The sequence below is a fragment of the Gopherus flavomarginatus genome, chromosome 4 (genome assembly GCF_025201925.1).
Source record: "Gopherus flavomarginatus isolate rGopFla2 chromosome 4, rGopFla2.mat.asm, whole genome shotgun sequence".
NCBI classification, from domain to species: domain Eukaryota; kingdom Metazoa; phylum Chordata; order Testudines; family Testudinidae; genus Gopherus; species Gopherus flavomarginatus.
Window position 1 is genome coordinate 74,015,140 of NC_066620.1, and position 22,243 is coordinate 74,037,382.

At 40.9% G+C, this 22,243-nt stretch overlaps 1 protein-coding gene across 4 annotated transcripts in view; it reads left to right on the plus strand.

The window, feature by feature from the left end:
• Positions 1-22,243, plus strand: part of SMYD3 (SET and MYND domain containing 3) — a 690,401-nt gene that overhangs the window by 564,544 nt on the left and 103,614 nt on the right. For 3 of the 4 annotated variants that reach the window (XM_050950434.1, XM_050950437.1, XM_050950436.1), the window contains 3 exons: positions 3,165-3,232; positions 5,662-5,764; positions 15,470-15,580. In XM_050950434.1, coding sequence (XP_050806391.1) covers positions 3,165-3,232; positions 5,662-5,764; positions 15,470-15,580 — 282 coding nt within the window. The remainder of the gene's footprint in view (positions 1-3,164; positions 3,233-5,661; positions 5,765-15,469; positions 15,581-22,243) is intronic. The other variant, XM_050950435.1, reaches the window with a different exon arrangement.

Genomic DNA, 22,243 nt, shown 5'->3' on the forward strand with positions numbered 1-22,243 from the left:
ATCTCTCCTAAAACTCAGAATTTGTCTTGGTCATCCTCTGGGTGTTCCTTTCTTCTGACACATTATATTTCCTGTCAGTGAACATTATAGCTAAACCTGCTTTTTGTAACTACTTCTTATAACTAATTGCCCTGAAAAAAATATATTTCAATGGTCTTGGAGTTACCAAGTTTCTTATCAGGACTTAAACTTCCCAAAGTTCACAGTGTTTGAGTCTAGAAGCACATCTTCTTTTCACCTCGGTAAAATAAATTTTGTAATGAAAATTCACAACTTGTGCATGTTTACAAAAAGAGGGGAAAGTAAAATTTGTTGTTTTCACTTTGTGTGTAAACATTTTTCACCCGACACTACAAAAATAACTAGACTTATTGGGAAACTGTAAAAGCTCTCCACAAAATCTGCACTGTTCAGGAGTCAACATAATTAATATAAATACTTCATGATAATAATGAGTGAGATACTGTAGCAGATTTTCTGGAGAAAGGGGATGAATTTAGATCTACTATGAATGACCTTTTTTATTGCATAATCCAGTACAGAGAAGAAACCTGGCAATCTGTTCTTTCACTATATACCAGAGTCAAGACAATATTTTTGTGAGATATATAATTGCTACTTAACAAGGCCTAATCTTAATTCAGAAGTGTTGTCTGGTATTATATATCTAATATCAGTAGGAGAGAAGTAATTAAGATGTATTAAGTGATCAGGAATGTTTGTAAGGGTTACAGAAATAACAGACTAATCCATTATTATCTAACCATTAAAAGGCATATCTTACTGCATATATCTTCATTTAAATCAGATTTTATTAGACAATTCTGAAGGAGAATTTTATTTTTCTCTTTATGGTTAACACACTGGCAATTATTAATTTGTGAGTTCCAGAGGTAAAAATATAATATTATGTGTTTCAGTGTATTTCTTTAAATTAGGCATAAATCTCAGGGCGGTTATATTATATGAAGAAACTCGGTGATTTTTCAAAACTCACACCTGCCAGATCTCCGCAATAACTCTTTTCCCACTCTGCAGAGAATTAACAATGCCAATGGAAAATCAAACTTAAAAAAAAAGTTTCAGACATTTTTCTTGTTTATCTTAGGATACGTGTGGTCTACACGGCAAAGAAAAACTCAACTTGGGCTTGGGCTGCAGGGGTGTTTCGTTGCTGTGTAGACGTCTGGGTTCAGGCTGCCGCCCAAGTACTGGGACCCTCCCACCTCCTCATGGTCCTAAATCCTGGGCATCAGTCCAAGCCAAGAAGTCTACACAGCAATGAAACAGCCCCGCAGCCTGAACCCTGCAAGCCCAAGTCTGCTGGCAGGGGCTAGCTGCAGGTTTTTCTTTGGTGTGTAGACATACCCTTATAGTCTGTTATAACTAGTTATGTTTCTATAAACAGAAATGTTTGCAAAGAAAAGGGACCAAATTCACAGTCTATTTTGGTCAAATTCCTGGTCATAAGATTTTAAAAATCATAAATGTCATGATTTCGCCTATTTAAATCTAAAATTTCATGGTGATGTAATGGTAGGGGTCCTGACCCCAAAAGGAGTTGGGGGGGCACAAGGTTATTGTAGGGGGGGGTTGCAGTACTGCTACCCTTGCTTCCAGGGATTTGGAGCAATCAAATTTTTGAATTGCTCTGCTCCAACTCCACTCCAGATCTGGGCAAAAACCTACAGGTCCGTGCTCCAGTTCCGGGCTCCACTCCAAAGTCCTGCCTACTTCTGCACTGCTGCTGGAGAGTGGCGGCTGCTGGCCGGGATCCCAGCTCTGGAGGTAGAGCCGCCTCCAGCAGCAGCACAGAAGTAAAGGTGGCAGGGTATGGTATTATTATGGTATGCCTTACTTCTGCATGCTAGTGGCGAGGCAGTGCCTTCAGAGCTAGGCGCCTGGCCAACAGCTGCCGCTCTATGGCTGCCCAGCTCTGAAGGCAGCACAGAACTAAGGGTGGCAATATTGTGACCTCCCTAACATAACCTTGCAGCTCCCTTTTGGGTCAGGACTCCCAATTTGAGAAACGCTGGTCTCCCTTATGAAATATGTGTATTATAGGGTAAAAGCACACAGAAGACCAGATTTCGTGGGAGAAGACCAGATTTCATGGTCCGTGACATTTTTCATGGCTGTGAATTTGGTAGGGCCCTATTTATCAATATGTAACTGATGACATGACATATCTCACATGTTATCAAAAATTAAAAAGTATTTCCCCTCCGTTATTCCAAATAAAGTCAGATGGACTCTAACACAGAATTCAGATCCAGATTTGGAATACATCAAAATGCAGCACGTTTTTGCATTCTAGTTTTTGGGTCAATACATTATAATAACAGTGGCCACTTGCAAAATTTGGATCTAGGTTTGGATTTTGAACACCACCAAAGTTCAGAGCCAGGGTTTTAGCTTGGGCTCTTCTCTAGTTGCGAGTAATTATTCCTTTTCTCATCTCAGTTCTAAATCCATTTCAATCCTGAAAACTGTATGAGAGAAAAACACACTATACAATTCGGTATGCGATATAAAATGGAAGAAGATATTTCTCTTTTCCTATGAGAATAATTAAAATAAGATGTCTTATAGCTTCCCCATTTGAGTTATCCCTGCTTTCCCCACTCATGAAAATGAATGTCATGCAAGAAATCACCCATCAGGTACTCATTCTTTGTGTTTACACAGGCACACGCTGCATTTCCGCAGTCAGTATAGCTATTTACCTCAAAGCTGTGGTTCATTCTTGGGGCTCCACTGTTTTTCATAAACTGTACTGTGGCAGCTTGACACAGGTCTGGTCAGAAACAGCTACTTTGTATAGCCACAACAGCCACTGTTCCCCACTATATTGTCTATATGCAGTGCTTTGCAGGCTTCATATATTTCCTCCCCTCTGGACAGGAAAATAGGGCCTCTGCATGTGTTTAACTTCACATTTTTGCAGGATACTAATATTTCTGCTCTTAATTGACTGTAGTTTTACAGGAGAGTGTGTCCCAGATGTGATTGCTCTAAAATGAAAGAGTATCAGTGTTGGGCTTGAATATCTGCAATCTAATTACCAAAATGCCCTTGCATTTTATTTTGAAAGTTTCTTTCACTTAGGTATGACATTTCTAAATGACGCTGGTAATCCTGGATTTTCCCCCTTGTTTTTACAGGTGACCTGTAACTGTTTCACCATCAGTAATGGAGAGATGCAGGATGTTGGTGTTGGCCTGTATCCCAGGTACTGTGGACACTGTTTCATTCACAGGCAAAAACTCTGTGTGTGGCTTTTTATTTTTTATTTATGTATGTATGTATTTATTTATTTATATTTGTAGCTAGCTAGAGGGGTCACTGAAGTAGCAGATACCATTGCTAAATAAGAAATTAGGAAATGCAAATAAATTGCAAGAACATGAAAAACATGATTGAGTTTAAAAATATTTTTAAACTCCTAATTGCAGAGTTTTAACATAGTTTAGACAGGACAGCTCTTTATACCTGAATTCTTGTTCTCATGGAGACCCTAATCTCTTCCTGGCAGGGGTAAGGATAAATGTTGCCACTAAAACATGAGACTTGGGCTTCTTAAGAAAGTAGCAAGAAGCTTGGGTAAAGAATAGGGTTTTTGCAGCCCACCACCTTTCTTTTTGTCACACTGAAAGGGAATGTAGGATTTTAGATATGAAAATTAAGAGTAATCAAGAAAATATTATAATGGCACTTTGATACGCCCACACCATGATACTGCATGCAGTTCTGATTGCCCTATCTCAGAAACGCTACATTAGAAATGGAGAAGGTACAAATCTCAGATGTTGGTGTTCTGTCCTCCTGTTCCCAGCTATCTCCTTAGTGCACAGGGGCTGATGGTCAGATGAGAGCTTCCTTGCCTAGATAGGTTTCTTTGACCTCCTCAAGATTCATAGGGGCTTCTGTATGGTTCAGTGCAGGACTGGGGCCAGAAATGGTTCAGTGCAACCCTTGGCAAAGCCTTCCACCTGGTCTACCAGAACAGCTTCCATTTTGGATGACAGAAAGGTCACTCCCATCAACACTGAATCTGTTGAGTATGATAAAGAAAGAAAGGAGCCCTGCAGGGGGGGCAATCTATCATTGCTCCCTTTCATGTACAGCTTTGGAGGGGCTGTCTCTGAAGGGTTTCACATCACACAGCTGCTCCTCCCTCCTGGTGTCTCCTTCTCTTTTAGCTGGATTGGAGATCGCTGAACGTATTTTATGCACTCCCTCTCATTCTCAACGTCCTCCAGAACATTAAGGCAATGGGAAAAGAGGTGTGACCATGCAGGATCTGGCACTCAGTGCGTCAGCTTTTTTCCTGAAGAGATTACATCCCATCCCATTTCCCCATGTCACATACCAGTCCTCCATGGTCCCTTGGTAATGTCTGCCTGAAGGCCTAGTAATCAAAGGTGGACATTGGCCGAGAGGTGGCTGGTGGCTAAGTGGTAGATACCCCCTATTAGCAATCAAAAAGCAAGTTATCCAAGAGTTACTCAGTGTAAGAACCATCCTACTTGAATTTTCTATGGGGATTGAACTACAGCCTTTCTGGATGTAAAATCATGAGCATCTATTGCTTGAGCTAACAGACCAGACCCATTACCTCAAAGGCAATAGCATAAACCTCTGTACACAGTCTAACCTACTAGAAGGGGACAGAGAGCCACATTTTGTTAATGTGAGTTTACACAAAGGTGTTGGGTTGAATTTACTTGTTAGTATGGGGATAAGGACTGTGAGCCAGAATTCGATTCCGCCCTGATGATACTGGAATTCTTTTATGAAGGGTTCAGTAGACCATCACCATGACAGGGCAAGCTTCTGCCCTGGGTGTTATGCAATTGAGGACTGACTGGTACAGTCAGATCAGTGCTAAGACATCGTCACATGGGAATGCAAAACAGAGAGAGAGAAAAAAATTACTGCAAACCATCTCCTCCAATGGAGGGGGCTAAGGAGAGAAGATTTCGGTGAGGCTGTCCTCAGAGTTTCCTCCCAAATTGTTCTATGGGAAGGCATATGTGTTTGTGCATGTGTGTACTACTCCCCTCTCCCACATACCATGGAACAGGCTGCAGTGCCGCCCCACAAATCCTATGGATCCTCTGGAGGCCAGAGTATCCAAAGGGAGGTGTTGGATCCCTGATGCCTTCAGTACCACCTATAGAAATATAATACAGTTCCAGGATGTATTCTGTTTCTACCCTGAATTCTATATGGTGGGGGAGCAATGGGAATGGAACACATTGCCTTGTCTCCAGCCTATATACTCTGCCCAGGCTCACCCCTTTCCCCTCACACAGAGCCTCACAGGGAGTAAGCAACCCCCGCCCTGCCCTTTCCATGCAGAACAGTGAGAAGGCAGAATGATCACATGTGCAGATCAAGGAGAATGATCAAGGCGGGGCTCCTATTTTTAATGAATATAAATCTTCTAAACCTTCATTTTCTTCACCTAACCAACCACACTTGAATACCAGGGATTTTCCTTGTCTGATAAACAGATTGCCTGGTGCATTAGATGTAACTTAGTCAGCTCATGTTAATAATTCAGGAGGTACTGGCAGTGGAGGATCCTTCTCTCTAATGTTCTCTGTTTCCCCCCTTCCCTCCCCTCCCTCTACCCCCCCCCCCCCCCGCCACCAGCATGTCTCTCCTGAACCACAGCTGTGACCCAAACTGTGTGATTGTTTTTGAGGGACGCCAGCTTCTACTGCGGTCTGTCCGGGAGATCCAGATTGGTGAAGAGGTAATTAACTTGTCCTCCCTTCCATCACTGACACCTGCAGCAGTGACATCTCCCTAAATAAATGCCAGACTGCAGGGCCACCAGTTTAATATTTTGATGATATATTGATGCTAGTTTCTATCACATAGCTATCAGGGAGAAGATGATAAATAGAATCATCTCTTCACACTGGCTGGGCCCCATAATCATTACGTCTCGTAAATCACAGGCAGCCTTGATAAATTCTTGTTCCTCCATTCCTCCTTTAGGCACTTAATTTTGTTTGTATTTGGACGTCTTTACCCTGATGGAAACGCATGATATTTCTGGAACGATTGCAATGCTCACTAAGTCATCACAACAATAGGAGTTTGAGAGGCTGCCACCACACTGTAGCAGTAAACCTTTTGTTGGCAGTGAAAGTAGCAAGACAGGGTTTGTTTGCTTGTCGGTTTCATTAAAAATGACTTGGAGAAATCCCTTTCAAAGTGATTTATGTGTTTTGATCTGAGGAATTCTCAACTTGTTTTTCAGTTGCCATTTGTACTACTTTTAAAGTCAGTTGTGATGGCTGAAATATTTCCAGCTAAACAAATATCACACCGACTTGGTGTTGAAATTTGCTGAGTAAGGCCATTATCCTGCAAAGACTGATGCATGTGCGTAACTTTATGTACACGAATAGACCCTCTGAGATCACAATACTGACCAATATAAGTCTTTGTAGAACCAGGGCCTGGCTTCAATCCAATGCACTTATGTGTCTCAGTCTTTGGGGGAACTGAAGGGCATATAGATTCCACATTTACAACTTTGCAATATCTGATGTTCTATAGTCTTAATATTATTTTTGTTTTTTAAAAATCATCTCCCTCTAAACAACAATGCAATGGAGATAAGTAAAGGGTGAAAATCCTTCATAGCCATAATAATAAGATTCTTTAGGAAAATCAAGGAAAACATCTTTGCAGTACATACTTTTTTTTGCCAGGAACAATCTTTCAGGATTCAAAGTGTTTTTTTGCAGTTATCAGCTGCAAACTTCAGGCCAAAAATGTATACACTTATTTTTCTTCCTTTTTCTTTTTCTACTGCATGCCCTTCTTACCTCTTACCAATTTACTGATGTGAGTTATTTATTACGAAAAAGAGTGGAATAAACTTTAACAAGGTCTCCACAGTATGCAAGAACAGATCCTAAACTCTAAAGCTACTTCATTTTTCTCCATGCTTGGATTTTTTTCCAATTGAATTTAACGAAATGTTTCTTTGCACAAAATCAGCTTTTACAAAGGCATGAAGGTCACTCCATATAGCACAACAATGGGCCTACTACAAAAACATGAATAGAATTCTCATTTCCTGATTTGTAAGACCAGTGCACTAACTCTACTATGACTTTGACCTAAGAAGCTATGATACACCAAGTCTAAATTTGGAAGTGAATTCATCACTCATGGAAGCCTCTGGCCCAGAATCAGTGGTGAGATAAGTATGGTGTTTGTTAGTAGCTGATTTTAAGCTGCTCAGAAAACAGATGTAATTTGCAATGACTTTGGCAGCCGCAGGAGCTTAAAAATGAGTGCAACTTACGCATGTGGGAGCAGATATTGAAAAACTCTCAGCTCCCATTTAGGCATTGAAATAAAGACCAGATTTTCAAAATAGATCAGCTCTCAGTATGTTGAGCTATTTTCAGTTTCTTGATCCAGAGGTGATCCTGGCAATTAGAGGCTGATTCAGTGGACATAGTGTATTTGGACTTTCAGAAAACCTTTGACAAGTTCCCTCACTAAAGGCTCTGAAGCAAACTAAGCAGTCATGGAATAAGAGGGAAAGTCCTCTCAAAAGATAGGAAACAGGTTTTTTCGGAATGGAGAGAAGTAAATAGTGATGTTCCCCAAGGATCTGTATTGAGACCAGTACTGTTCAACATATTCATAAATGATCTGGAAAAATGAGTAAACAGTGAGGTGGCAAAGTTTCAGATGATATAAAATTGCTTAAGATAGTTAAGTTCAAAGCAGACTGCAGAAAGTTACAAAGAGATCTCACAAAACTGGGTGACTGGGCAACAAAATGGCAGATGAAATTCAAGGTGGATAATTGCAAAATAATGCACATTGGAAAATATAATCACAAATATCATAATGCCAATATATAAATCCATGGTACACCCACAGCTTGAATACTGCCTGCAGGTCTGGTCACCCCATCTCAAAAAAGATACGTTAGAAATGGAAAAGGTACAGAGAATAGTAACAAAAATGATTAGGGGTATGGAACAGCTGCCATATGAGGAGAGAATAAAAAGATTGGGACTGTTCAGCATGAAAAAGAGACACTAATGGGGGATATGATAGAGGTCTATAAAATCATGAACGATGTGGAGAAAGTGAATAAGGAATGTTATTTAACCCGTCACATAACACTAGAACTACAGGTCACCTAATAAAATTAATTGTCATGAGGTTTGAAACAAAAGGAAGCATTTTTTCACACAACGCACAGTCAACCTGTGGAACTTGTTGCCGGGGTTGTTGTGAAGGCCAAAACTATAACTGGGTTAAAAAAAGAATTGGATACATTTATGCAGGATAGGTCCATTGATGGCTATTAGCCAAGATGGTCAGATATGCAACCCCATATTCTGGGTGTCCCAAGCGTCTTACTGCCAGCTGCTGGGACTGGACAACAGGGGATGGATCACTTGATAAATGTCCTGTTTCGTTCATTCACTTTGAAGCGTCTGACATTGGCCACTATTGGAAGACAGGATACTAGGCTAGATGGGCCATCAGTCTGACCCAGTATGGTGTTCTTTATGTTCTGTGCTTGTGTTGATGCCTAAATGGGAGCTGAGTTCTTTTAAAAATCTGGCCTGAAGAGGGCAGATGTGGGACAGAGGAAAAGCAACTAACATTGAGGGTTTGTGGTAAAACAGGTGCCCCTTAATTTAACCCAAAATAGTGGACTGAGTTACATGCCAGTTAATTATGCATTCATGTAGGTTAGTGAAAAAATGGGTATAAATGATAAAATGATATTTGGAATGAGTATACCAAATGAATATCATTTATACCTGGAGAGGGAAAAAGGAAAAGAAAAATAATCTATTAGGAGTGTGGAAGGAAAGGTAGGGGGCTCTGCATTTTTTTATACCCTCATGTCAGTTGGTTTTCCTGTTATATCTCTGCCTCTTTCGACGTTCTCTCTAGTATAACTGAGATCAGAATCTGATTCAATGGGGCAGTACAACGTGCAAGTCAGGGTGGAATCTGGCCCTGTATCGGTATAAAAACTGTGCTTCCAAAATGGATTTGGGATCATATATAAGATGTTGTTTCAAGTAATGTAGCAACAAGAAACTTCAAAGAATTTTAAGGATTAGAAAGCCATTTACAGGCAGAATGTGACACTTTAGGTAATAACAAATAAAAGTCTGAGTAATCAATTACACTTATTGGGGAAAAAAGAATCACAGTAGTGACTCAAAGCCAGGGTATAAAAGGAGCACCCTTCTGTAGTTATCCATACAGGAACAAACTCGATGGGAATTCTGGACCCTTGCAAGGGCAATACGAAGCACTAGAATTTTATGTTTTCATTAGACCAGTGAGAAATAAAAATAATGTCGCACTTCTGTAGCACTTTCCAACTGAGGATCTCAAAGCAATTTACAGGCACCAGTGATTTATGATCCCCATTTTACCAATGAGGAAACGGAGACATAGGGTATGTCAACACACCTGCTGGGAGTGAGTCTTGCAGCCTGGGTTGACAGACTTGTGCTAGTGGGGCTCACGCTAGGATGCTAAAAATATGGACGTTCCAGCTCAGTTTGGAAATTGGGCTCTGAAGCCTATGAATGGGAATGGGCTTCAGAGCCCAAGGTGCCAGTCCAAGCCCAAATGTCAAAGCAATGTGTACACAGCTATTTTCAGTATGCTAGCCTGAGCCCTGCTAGTGTGAGTCAGTCAACCCAGGCTGCGAGACTGACTCTCTGCAGCTGTGTAGACGTATCCAGAGAGGTTAAGTCACTGGTATTAGACACTGCTATTGTGATCATGTCAGTATAATATGAAGTGGAAGGCCCAGTGTAGCTCTAGTGGAGCAGGTATAACTGAGATCAGAATCAGGCCTAGATTGGGTTCTAACACTCTTATCATTTAAATTGAATGATATTTATCAGGTAAGTGATAAACAGATACGGTCCATCTAAAAATGGTGCCGCTTTCTTTTTCCCTGCCAGTTTTGAGCAAACTGGAGCTGTTATGATGGCTTTATTCTCTGATCTGCTAGGAATTTGTTGGTTTGCATATTTTTGACATGAAATCATGTGACACTGGTTTTGATTTAATTTTGCTTTGAGCTTTGGGGTTCTTTCAAACCTCAAAACCAAAGTGAATCTCAGGAGCTGTGAAACTGGGCAGGTTAAACAGAAAAATACGTTTGCACAAATCCCCATAAAGAGAAACTGCTGAGTTTGAGGCAGCTCTGAACTTGATGAAAACCTAATCACTCTTAACATCACATACAAAAAATCCTGGTAAAAATGGGTCTTGTTTATGGAGAATTTAATATAGATAACCCCAAGAATTCAAAAATCATGAGTCAGGCCACCCAGCAACTCAAGAGATTGGTTTAAAATCATGAGACTTAAAATTAATAATAAATATGGTGATTTTTTTCTTTGCCTTCTGGGTTTTGTGCCATTAAGGATTCACATTTACAAGCTTTTCTACACAACGACATATGCTAAAATCTTACTGTTTTTTTAGATTGGAAGCTGAGATTCTCATATTATCACCTGTTTCTAAGTGCTGGGGCATTAGAAAAAATTAAATTTCACAAGGCTAATAATAAAATTGCAAGATTTAGCAACATTGAGAATTATTTGGTTGTTCTGGTTTGTTTAGGAAACCAAACATTCCATGGTGGGCTCTGATCTCAGTTGCATCAGTTTTACACTTGTGAAATTCCATGGAATCAATGCACAAACATACTCTGCTCTCACAGGTTCCAGCCAGTGCACACACCAAAATGTGCACAGAGGGGCAGCTCCTATTTCTATTTTGACCTTACTGATACACCTAGGCCTTGTCTGCACTACACAGTTAAGTCAATCTATGTTAAGCTGACATACAGTCACTGCAGTAATTACTGCGATAGTTCATGTCCACACTACTCTCCTCCTGCTGGTGTTAGCATCCTCACCAGGAGCACTTGCATCAACTTATGAGGGGCAGGGTGGGCTCTCAGTTCAGTGTGGAGCAGGCACTGTGTGTGTTTGCCTGATATATGCTTATCAAAACAACTGCTGTACACCCACTTCACCAAAGGAGAAGGGAAATGAGGAGGCCAAAAGAAACAGTGTAAAGACACCCTCAGAATAATTATCAAGAGATGTGGCATCAACACCACACACTGGGAGACAGCAGCCCAGGATAGGGATAACTGGCGAAGACTTGTCAGAGAGGGAACATCCACTTTTGAGGAAAATCACCTTGCCCTGGTCGCAGAAAAACTCCAGAAAAGAAAGGAAAGACAACTGTCATGCAGCAATCGCGGCCCAATCCTGTCTTCCAACACCACCTGCAATGTCTGCCAATGAGCCTGTGACTAAAGGATCAGACTCCTCAGTCTCCAAAGGACCCATGAAAAATAAAATCTGTAAAAGAGATCATCCTTGTCCTCGAGAGATCGCCAACAACCTTGCTGATGAAGATGATTAATTGGGTTGCATGTGATATGTGAGGTCCTTTTGGATATGACATTAAAAACCAGTGGCTGGCCTGTGCCCTGAGTTCTACTCTCATATGTACCCATCCGAGGTATTGAAGACGTTTAGAGAAAAAGTCCCTTTTGAGGAATTGGAGCCATGTGGAAGAACCTCCTCCAGTTTTGAAACTTTGAGTTTGTATTTCATTTCATTGTGAATCTTGGTCCTAGTAGAACTCTTTTACCCTTCCCTTATGGTTTTTCTCCACTATTATTTTCCTCATCTCCTTTCGCTGTATTGGGCTGTGCTGTTGCTACATGCAGCTTCACCTGGAGTGTAACTAGCAGCACAGTGAAACTGACTGAAATCCTGATGTTTGAAATGCTGGATATGAGCACCTCCGAAAGCAGGATTTGACATATACAGAGCAGAGCAGCAGGGGAGCAGAATGGAAGAAGCAGAGGTGAAGAGAAAACAAAACAAGGGCTGGGCCCAGATCCTCAAAGGGACCATTGGGGTGCAGTTGGACGCAGTAAAGCTTTGGTCAACTGAATTAATAATGTAATTAATACTGTACATCCTACATGCAAAATACTATTGAAGCAGTATTTGGTGAGTGTGAATATTTCATAATTATGTACAAGTTAAATGAGCCTTGCATCTAATGAACAGATCCAAAATGAAAACAAGTGTAAGAGACAGACTTTAATTAAGGGCTTCTACGTATAACTGATTAAATGATTAGTATACACTTAGTCACTGGGAGAGTGGTCATGTTTTTGAACGTTACATTTACATTTTCCCCTTCAATCTGGCAGCAACAATGCAGCTTAATGCAGTTCCCACTGAAATCAGTGGAAACATGCCCATTGATTTCAATGGGAGCTGGATCAGACCCTTAAACTGCACAAAAAATCAAGGGGTTTTAAAGTTCCACATCATAGGAATTATTAATCTTGTGTTGCCTTTCACTTCTTGGTCATAAATTCAAATTCAGAGCAGGTTGTTAGTGACTGTTATCATCTGATAGCAGTTTAGTGGCCTAGAAGAAATTGCTTTCAGTTTAATTCCTGTTAAGAAGTTTCCTGCATCATACTTGGTACTCTTGTCAGGAGCACAAACAGAAAGGAAAAAGGGATTGAATGGGTCTGGAGATTGGAAATGGGCAAAGTGGAGGTTGGTTCACTCTCTGTTAGATTTAGGTTGTGCTTTGTGATTCAGGTTTGAAACTCAACCACTTCTAATGCTTAGATTCAGCAGTGTTGAAAGCTTATGACCTTTTCTCTCAATATTTTGGCCCTGAATGGAGAACTCACACATGAATGGTTGTTCCCACAAGATTTCTGCTTCCTTGGACCATGTTTTAGCCAGATTCGGTCTCTTTTGGTTTTAGATACAACCTAAACCTAAAATCATAGGAAGGGGATCAGATCCAGTGATTCAAATCCAGCTCCCACCAAGATTTAGGGGAAGATGATTCAGATTTGAGCTTCTGGGTCTTTATTTAATGGAGGCTGATACACCTTCCCACCTTCTCCCAGTTAGGACTGAGGCTTATGCAGGGGAGGCTCTAGGCATTTCGCCACCCCAAGCACAGCGGCATGCCACAGGGGGCGCTCTGCCAGTCGCTGGGAGGGTGGCAGGCAGGCAGTCTTCGGCGGCATGCCTGTGGACGGTCCGCTGGTCCCACGGCTCCGGTGGACCTCCCCCAGGTGTGCCTGCGGAGGGTCCACTGGTCCCACGGCTCCGGTGGACCTCCCGCAGGCGTGTCTGCGGAGGGTCCGCTGGTCCCGCGGCTCCATCGATGCCGCGGGACCAGCGGACCCTCTGCAGGCACGCCTGCGGGAGGTCCACCAGAGCCACGGGACCAGCGGACCGTCCACAGGCATGCCGCCGAAGACTGCCTGCCTGCCGCCCTCCCAGCAACTGGCAGAGTGCCCCCTGTGGCATGCCGCCCCAAGCACGCGCTTGGCGTGCTGGGGCCTGGAGCCACCCCTGGTCTTATGGGTAGATCAGTGTGGAGAACCATGCTTGTGAGGTATACTTGATCTGATCTGTTATTCAACAGAGAGCTGAGAGTCACAATCTCCTTCCTGGTTTCCCCTTTGCTCTAAGGGGCTGATACCTGGGTGCCAGGTCTACACCTGTTGCATCATATTTCCACCCTGTTAAGATTGCAGGCAGGCACTCAGACGTTTGGAAATGCCAGAATAAAAGTTGCTTGGGCATCCTTAATTTGATCCTTCCATGTGTATGCATTATGATATACTCTTTAATTACATGAACACATACTATCCCCCACCACTCCCCCTCACCTGTGGAAATTTGGGGTGCTTGCCTTTGCAACCTTAATAATGTTCTTTAGCATAGTTATTCTTTGTGTAATAAATATTAAATTACATTTGTAATAACAAATGAACTAAGTGCAGGCATTATGCTTGCTTGTTAATTGTTTGTTTACTCATACTACCCACTAACTTGCAAAACTCAGTAACTGACAGTTGGGTCTCAAAGTCATTAGTGAAGATTGGTAAGGTTTCCCTGTAATTTCTGTTTGAACACAGTCTCATGATTTAACTAGGAGTCACGTGAAAATGTCTTCCTGTTAGCTGAACTATCTAGGTGCAAGATGTAGTAATGTGACCTGATGTCTAATTTTGCCCTTTTTGGAATACTTCAGTGGTCATTGGGTACCCTGTAATCCACAGCACATGTGACTAAGCAGCTGAGGGCCGAACTGCACTGTTGTTTTGCTACAAAATCTCCTTCTTATTAGTTAATGCCTATGCAGTGCTCTAAACATATAAAGCATTATATAAATGCCATGATTCTGGTCCTTTAAAATTTCTTCTGGCTGGTGGGGAATGTTCTTTTCTTTCTTTCTTTCTTTCTAACATTGGAATTTACCTGAATGGCATTAAGGTTTTTTTAAGGGCTAGAAATGAACATAAGAACGGCCATACTGAGTCAGACCAAAGGTCCATCAAGCCTACTATCTTGTCCTCTGACAGTGGCCAGTGGCAGGTGCCCCAAAGGGAATGAACAGACAAGTTATCATCAAGTGATCCATGCCCTGTTACCCAATCCCAGCTCCTGGCAAACAGAGGCTAGGGACACCATTCCTGCCCATCCTGGCTAATAGCCATTGATGGACCAATCTTCCATGAATCTATCTAGTTCCCTTTTGAATCCCGTTATAGTATTGGCCTTCACAAAACCCTCTGGCAAGGAGTTCCAGAGGTTGACAGATGCAAGTATTATTATTTATTTTCAATCAGAGTTGTTGTGTATCTTCTTGCAAGTATTTGGGAATATTTTCAGCAAATCTAGATAGGAGAGTCATATGTTTTTTCAGTCACAACAAAACAGCACTTAAATATTCCAATGATTGGTATTGTAGACATACTTAAAATAGTGAGATAGGATTGAAATAAAACTAACCTAGTTGACGTATATGGAATAGAATGTATATTCTCAAATAAAAGTGTTATCTTTAAGTCAAAATATTTTTAGACACTTGGATGGTGCTGGAGTCTGGGATTACAGTCAGAGCTAGTCAGAAAATGGAATTTCCATCCTACAGGAAATTTGGATACTTCAACATTTGCTTTCATCTCAAAATCAGGACAAAAAGTTGAAGAATTAAATGTTTTCTCAAAATTAAAAGTTCTAAAAAATTTTTGATTTGGCAGTGTTAACATGAAAAAAATTTAGATTTTCTCAGTGGGATGTATCCGTTTATGTGAAATCAAATTTTGTGGTGGAATCCCCTTCCTTAGAGGTTTTTAAAGTCAGGCTTGACAAAGCCCTGGCTGGGATGATTTAGTTGGGAATTGGTCCTGCTTTGAGCAGGGGGTTGGACTAGATGACCTCCTGAGGTCCCTTCCAACCCTGATATTCTTTGATTCTATGACTGGGACATATTCAACCAGTTCTACTTACCAGTATTTACTGAATTGATGTTTAAGTATAACAGTTCTGTTTTTTCTGTTTGTTGCACATAGCTCACTATCAGCTATATTGAATCACTGATGCCCAGCAGTGAGCGTCAAAAACATCTGAAGCGCCAGTATTGCTTTGAATGCAACTGTCTTCTGTGCAAGACACAAGAAAAGGTACGTTGAGTAAAATCTCTGGCCACTGAAATATAATTTCCCAAGTCCTGTGACCAGTTGCCTTCTTGATTTGTAGGGACTTATCTTTCATTACGTTTACTGCCAGAATCCAGAACCAAATGGCCTTTGCCCTCAGTGCTGTTGATGTTCCTATGAAAGACAAGTGTGAATGAAAGAAAAGCAGACCAAGTAATCTGTCTGATAAGCAGCCTTTCTTGCTAAAATGTGTAATGCCTATTGAACCAGAATTTGTTTTCAGTCCTGAATATTGTAGGTCAGACCAGTTTGAGCTTCAGGGACTTCTGAACTTAAGGGTTAATGTGACTCTGAGCCATTATTTCAAAAGGAAAATCATTGCTCTTAACTGAAAACAGTTGTATGATTTTAGGGGAAACTATGTCCACAATAGCTCTAAAACTAAACCAATTTTGAAAAATATACACAAGAATAAAATCAGGAACTATACCGATCACCTGCTGCACCCAATGGAGGCAGAATTTGCTCCAGTGTTGTGAAACTCTGTTGCCAGCTGGCTCCGCTCCTCTGCACTCTGCATGAAGGTTCCATTAAGAAGGGCGGAAGTTGTTTGTGGAGCATTGGGTCACTGAGCTTTAACAGCATTAGAACTGTGTTCAAGACTGCTCCCTAGGAGGTCACAACAGGCCCCTGTAGTTTGGTTCAAGCATGGTTTAATAGCTGTACAGTATGAACACAAACTGGGCTAGCTACTTTTCAGACATGTTGTGAGATCCTGTGGAATATACAAAATTAGTCTGCCTCTGTAGCAGGGTGTATTTGTTCCTCTAACTAAACCTAGATTTTTTTTAAAAAAATTGATGATGTCAGCTCTGAGTCCCTCTCTTAATGTATCTGTGCCTTGCCAACAGACCACAGATGTGCATGGCATAAAATGATGCAAACATGATTCTAAGGAACAAGATGATATAATGTGTGATCCAAGATGTAATTTCTACTCCAAAGAACAGAGAGAGAAATTCAAAATTTCCATTTCAATTATGTGCTGCTTCTGGATACTCAGTGTGAGGGAGGGCAATGGGTGCTGGTGAGTACAACCCTAAAAGCATGCCAAGTCCTTGAAAAGTCTAACAAATCCTATGGCACTGCAGCCAGCATTTCAAAGAAAAGGGATCTTAGCAGAATTATTTGCACACTAAGGGCCATAAACTGCTTTCTGTTCATGCAGAGAACTCTTTGACATCAGTGGGAGTTTGGCATGCGAGGTGATGTCAATGTATAGCTGTAATGTTGGTCTGATATTGTGAACAGGGGAATAAAGGGAAGCAGCTGGGTTTCTGCCTTCTTTTTTAACTGTTTTCTTGAGTGCTGTAGCATCTGAGAATTGTTTGGGCAGGCTGCATCCAACACATTCATCTCAGTATGGGTACAGCCGCATTTAAGAAAGTTGAGCATCCAAACTCTACCTAAAAATAAAATAGGGGTCTGTTAACAGAGGCTGTGAAGTAGCACAGTAGCGATAGCAAGAAGTACTCAGCACGTTGAAAAATGGTGAGTGAGTTAAGAAGTAAGATCTGAGGAGTATGCTGTACCACAAGTGCCCATGTATCACACCCACTAAATCTTAAGAGGGGTTGCCTGTATTCACATTGATGAAAATAATAAAGTGTTCTAAATGCCCTCCAGACAGTCATAAACTCTCTCTCTTTCCCTCAATCTTTTTTAGAGTGAAACTTCTAGGAGAAAATTAATTTTGTGTAGTGGCAAATTTCCCAGGGGAAATGTTATTGCAAAATATTTTGAAAGGCTTGTTCTGGCAGCATTCTGAAATCTCCCAATGTTTCTGTATTATTACAATGTAAAGACCAAAGGCCCAGCCCTGAGAGATTCTAAGATCCTCATGCCAACTTCTGAGTGGTTTCTGTTCCCATTGACTCCTCTGGGAATTGAGGGCATGCCATTCATTGTCTGTTAGGAAGACACCTTCATATTGGGATCAGGTCTAACACCTTTAGATGTGTCCTGCTGTAGTCCCATAGTTAATATCTATATCTCTTTTGAACACTGTTGGTAAATTGTGCTGACTTAGTAGATGTGATTTCACTTTTATATTATTGCCACTCAACAGAATCTGGATTTCAGCTGTCAGTCATTTTTATCCATTGAACTACATGTCAGATTCAAACTCTTCCTTACAATGACAATAGTTTTATTTTGTTCTTTCAGCCATCTTCTCCTCCTTTGGGATAGACTAGAGTTAGATATATATTGGTCTGTGTGCAGTGTAGTACTCAGAAGCTAATAGAATGAATTCACACCTCTGATTCTTAGAAAATCAAGTGGTAACCAATTTTCCATCACCTTGGTTTTCTAATTATATATGAATTCAGAGAACAATAGCATCACTCAGTTGCTTCATTGCTTTTTTGTGTGTCACTCATGTAAGCATTATCTAAAGTTTCTGGTGAAAATAGTTTTCTTGAACACAGAGTTATTCTTTAGTCATAACTCACCATCATGAGTTTTGGATTCAGGATGACTAGCAGATCGAAACTACATGGTACATTAAAGATGGTACTAGTAACATCTCTGAAGATTATTAAATATAACCATGAAAGAACACATGGTTTGTGAGAGAAAGATTTTGTAAATATAATTGTCCGTGTAGCAAACTTGGAAGCCTCTGTCCCCCGTGTTACTCTTCTATTACTTGCTATTGGTAAGCCAGGAAATATGCTAACACTTCAATTGCCAGAGGGCAATGACAGGCCTCTTTATTCTAGAGGCAATCATTTTCAAATTCTGGAATGGTTGGATATGGATGCTGAAAAGTACTGCAATCAGTAGTCTAGTGTGCATTCTCCCTGTGAAAACCAAGTGTCACCTCTAGAATTCCCCTGTTATCCACCAGCTTTTGTGAGGGATGTCCCAAGACTCTTCACAAGGCCAAATCTCCAGCAAGAAAATATGCTACTGCTGTGCCTCTGGGACAGCAAGGGTGACAAGCTGTTTACAGTATGTTGACAACAAATATCAACAGTAAATTACCATATTGCTAGGCGAACAAAAGGATTTCCCTGTAAATACAGTGGCATAGTCAAAGACAGCATTATTGCATTTTAGCCTGTAAAATTTCATTATGAGTAAAAATGTAAATCCCAAGTAGCTGAGGAATGCTTTATTATGTCTCGAGATAAGTCCTTAAATGTTTCTTCCATTGTAATTATCTCCCTGAAAAAGCTGTAGCATCTCTTTTAGTTCTTTAGATAGAATTTTTAGCTCATTAGCACTTTAAGGACCCAATCTTGCTAGGTGCTAAGCACCCCCTGTGAGGTGCTGAGCACCCGCTGCTTGCATTTGAGTCAGTGGGTGTAGAGGATACACTCACAGGAGGCACTCAACAACTTACTGTGAAACCAGGGATGAAATCCCCACTGAACTCAATGGGAGTTTTACCATTCTTTTCAATGAGGCCAGGATTTTACCTGATACCTTTTTACTTTCAGAGAAGCTAATGCAAAGAGGTGCTCAGAACCTTTTGGGAGGTTCAAATTGAAGTTTGTGTCAAAATCTGGTCCTTTATGAGTGAAATTCATGTTTCTTCTTGTGTATGTAAAAGATGCTGTATTTCTAGCTGGTTTTGTAGACCAGTGGATTGGGCAGAGGACTGGTAGTCAGGTGACATGGATTCTGTTTGCAACTCCACTATTGACTTGCTGGGTGACCCTGGGCAATTTATTTAGTTCATATGTGGCCTCAGTTTCTCACTGACACCATGCGCCTGATTTTATCATAGCTGAGGAGCCTCCATTCCAGCTGAAGTTGATAGGAGCTTTGTGCGCTCAGTACTTCTGAAAGTCAGACCCGAGATGTCGTTAGCCGGGCATCCAGAATCGGGGGAAACTTCTGCAGATGTTGTCCTTAATCTCTTTGTGCCTCAGTTTCCTCACTACTGAAATGGAGATGGTGATTCTTAATCACCTAAAGCACTTTGACATCTGCAGGAGAGAACAGACTATATGCATATAAGATAATGATGCCATTACAAACTCAGCATATGCATGCTGCTCCAAAATGTTTGACTTACTGTGTTTTCTCCTGTTCTATGTCTAGGAAGATACTACAGTTTCTGAGGTCCCGGAGTTGTAAATGTTAGTTTTTTTAATTGCACCCATTCCATTATAAGGCATTATTATTTATTAGTTCTTCCATACTTTGTCCCATCTATATGGGGTCGGATCTTCTTCCCCATTCCAGTCTGTCTTGAAGCAGTTCCTTGGAAACTCTGCAGCTATTATTTTTATTTATTACTTGTATTACTTAATTATGTATTTTATGTAGTGCTTATTGTAGTGTGGTATCTTAGAGTTATAATATAAATTGAAACAAATGTATTTTCTCTCAAGGACACAGCCATCTGAAATTAATTATAAGTGGATCAGCCTGTAGTCTGTAGACTATAATAGAATTACGCCAGATAGATGTTGGTATAATAGACCTCAGAATTTAACCACAGTGTGTATACTAGATTTATACACAAACAGGGCCAGATCCTGCCCCTCCCTTGTATCTGGGGAACTCCACTGAATTCAGTTGGGTCATAAGGGTGCAAATCAGGACAGCATTTGGTCCATAATATACATACACCTATGTATGAGGTAGTGGTATTCATGTGATAAATTGCAGGGAAACTTGATAAATTGTGACTCCACAGAATCATGTGATTAAAGTGCACCTATGACTTCCTCAACTATCCATCTCTGCCAGGTCTATTTCTAAGGTTTCATATATATAAAATCAGGAAACCAAATAATAATTATTTTTCATCAAATTGGCCATTTCCTCCAAAATTGCATAGAACAGCAATTCAGTCCTGCACCATTGTCATTGTCCAATGTCTTATGACTCTTCATGACTAGATAAAGGAACTTCATACAGCTTAGAAGAGGAGGCTTCAAGTTTTCTAATGACGTAATCCTCAACACTCCCCCAACCATGGTTGATGAGCTCTGTAGTTCCCCTACGAAGGGCTTCCATTATCTAGGCCTTAGACTGGAAGATATTCATGTAAGATATGTAAGATATTCTGTATATTCATGATATTCTGTCTCTTCATATATTTTTATACAACACCAACTGTAATGGTGCCCTGATCCTAGCTGGGGCTGCTGCACATCAGTATGTATTAATAATTGTCTAACTATAAATACACATAAATGTCAAGGACACACAACACTTTCCTATCATATTCTCTAATGATTATTAGCCTAGCTCACTACCTAGTCATTGGATGTTTGAAAATGGCAAATTAACATAGTCTCATTGTAAGATCAACAAAAGTAAAATGTAGATTCTTCTTTAGAAAGTTGCGTTACCACCAAATGTAATGGCATGGGTCACAACACTAACTAATAAAAATAATCAATTTTGACCTACACCGAAGGGCAGATTGGTAAATGTAATAAGAAAACCTTCAGAAAACTTGCTCACAGGATGCTTGCTGACTGTCAGTAGTTAAGTATCAGAGGGGTAGCCGTGTTAGTCTGGATCTGTAAAAGCAGCAAAGAATCCTGTGGCACCTTATAGACTAACAGACGTTTTGGAGCATGAGCTTTCGTGGGTGAATACCCACTTCTTCAGATGCATGTGGTGGAAATTTCCAGGGGCAGGTATATATATGCTAGCAAGCAAGCTAGAGATAACGAGGTCAGTTCAATCAGAGAGGATGAGGCCCTGTTCTAGCAGTTGAGGTGTGAAAACCAAGAGAGGAGAAACTGGTTCTGTAGTTGGCAAGCCATTCACAGTCTTTGTTCAGTCCTGAGCTGATGGTGTCAAATTTGCAGATGAACTGAAGCTCTGCAGTTTCTCTTTGAAGTCTGGTCCTGAAGTTTTTTTGCTGCAGGATGGCCACCTTAAGATCTGCTATAGTGTGGCCAGGGAGGTTGAAGTGCTCTCCTACAGGTTTTTGTATATTGCCATTCCTAATGTTTGATTTGTGTCCATTTATCCTTTTCCGTAGAGACTGTCCAGTTTGGCCGATGTACATAGCAGAGGGGCATTGCTGGCATATGATGACGTATATTACATTGGTGGATGTGCAGGTGAATGAACCAGTGATGGTGTGGCTGATCTGGTTAGGTCCTGTGATGGTGTCGCTGGTGTAGATATGTGGGCAGAGTTGGCATCGAGGTTTGTTGCATGGATTGGTTCCTGAGCTAGAGTTATTATGGTGCGGTGTGCAGTTACTGGTGAGAATATGTTTCAGGTTGGCAGGTTGTCTGTGGGCAAGGACTGGCCTGCCACCCAAGGCCTGTGAAAGTGTGGGATCATTGTCCAGGATGGGTTGTAGATCCTTGATGATGCGTTGGAGGGGTTTTAGCTGGGGGCTGTATGTGATGGCCAGTGGAGTCCTGTTGATAATTAAGTTATTACTACTGTAACATCTTCAGTTCATTGTACTTCTGACAGGTTTATACATTATTATTTGTTGCAGACATTTTAAGATCAATCTTCACTTTGATTTGGAAACTCTTCCTTCCTAGAAGCTGAACTCTTGGCAGTGTATTACTATTCCAGCACACGAAAGCCCTTAACATCAATTATAATTAAAAATGGGATTACAGTGATGACAAACATTTTAAATGAGGGACTGTTTTTTTTCCACTGTCATAATCCAAGGTATCGTTA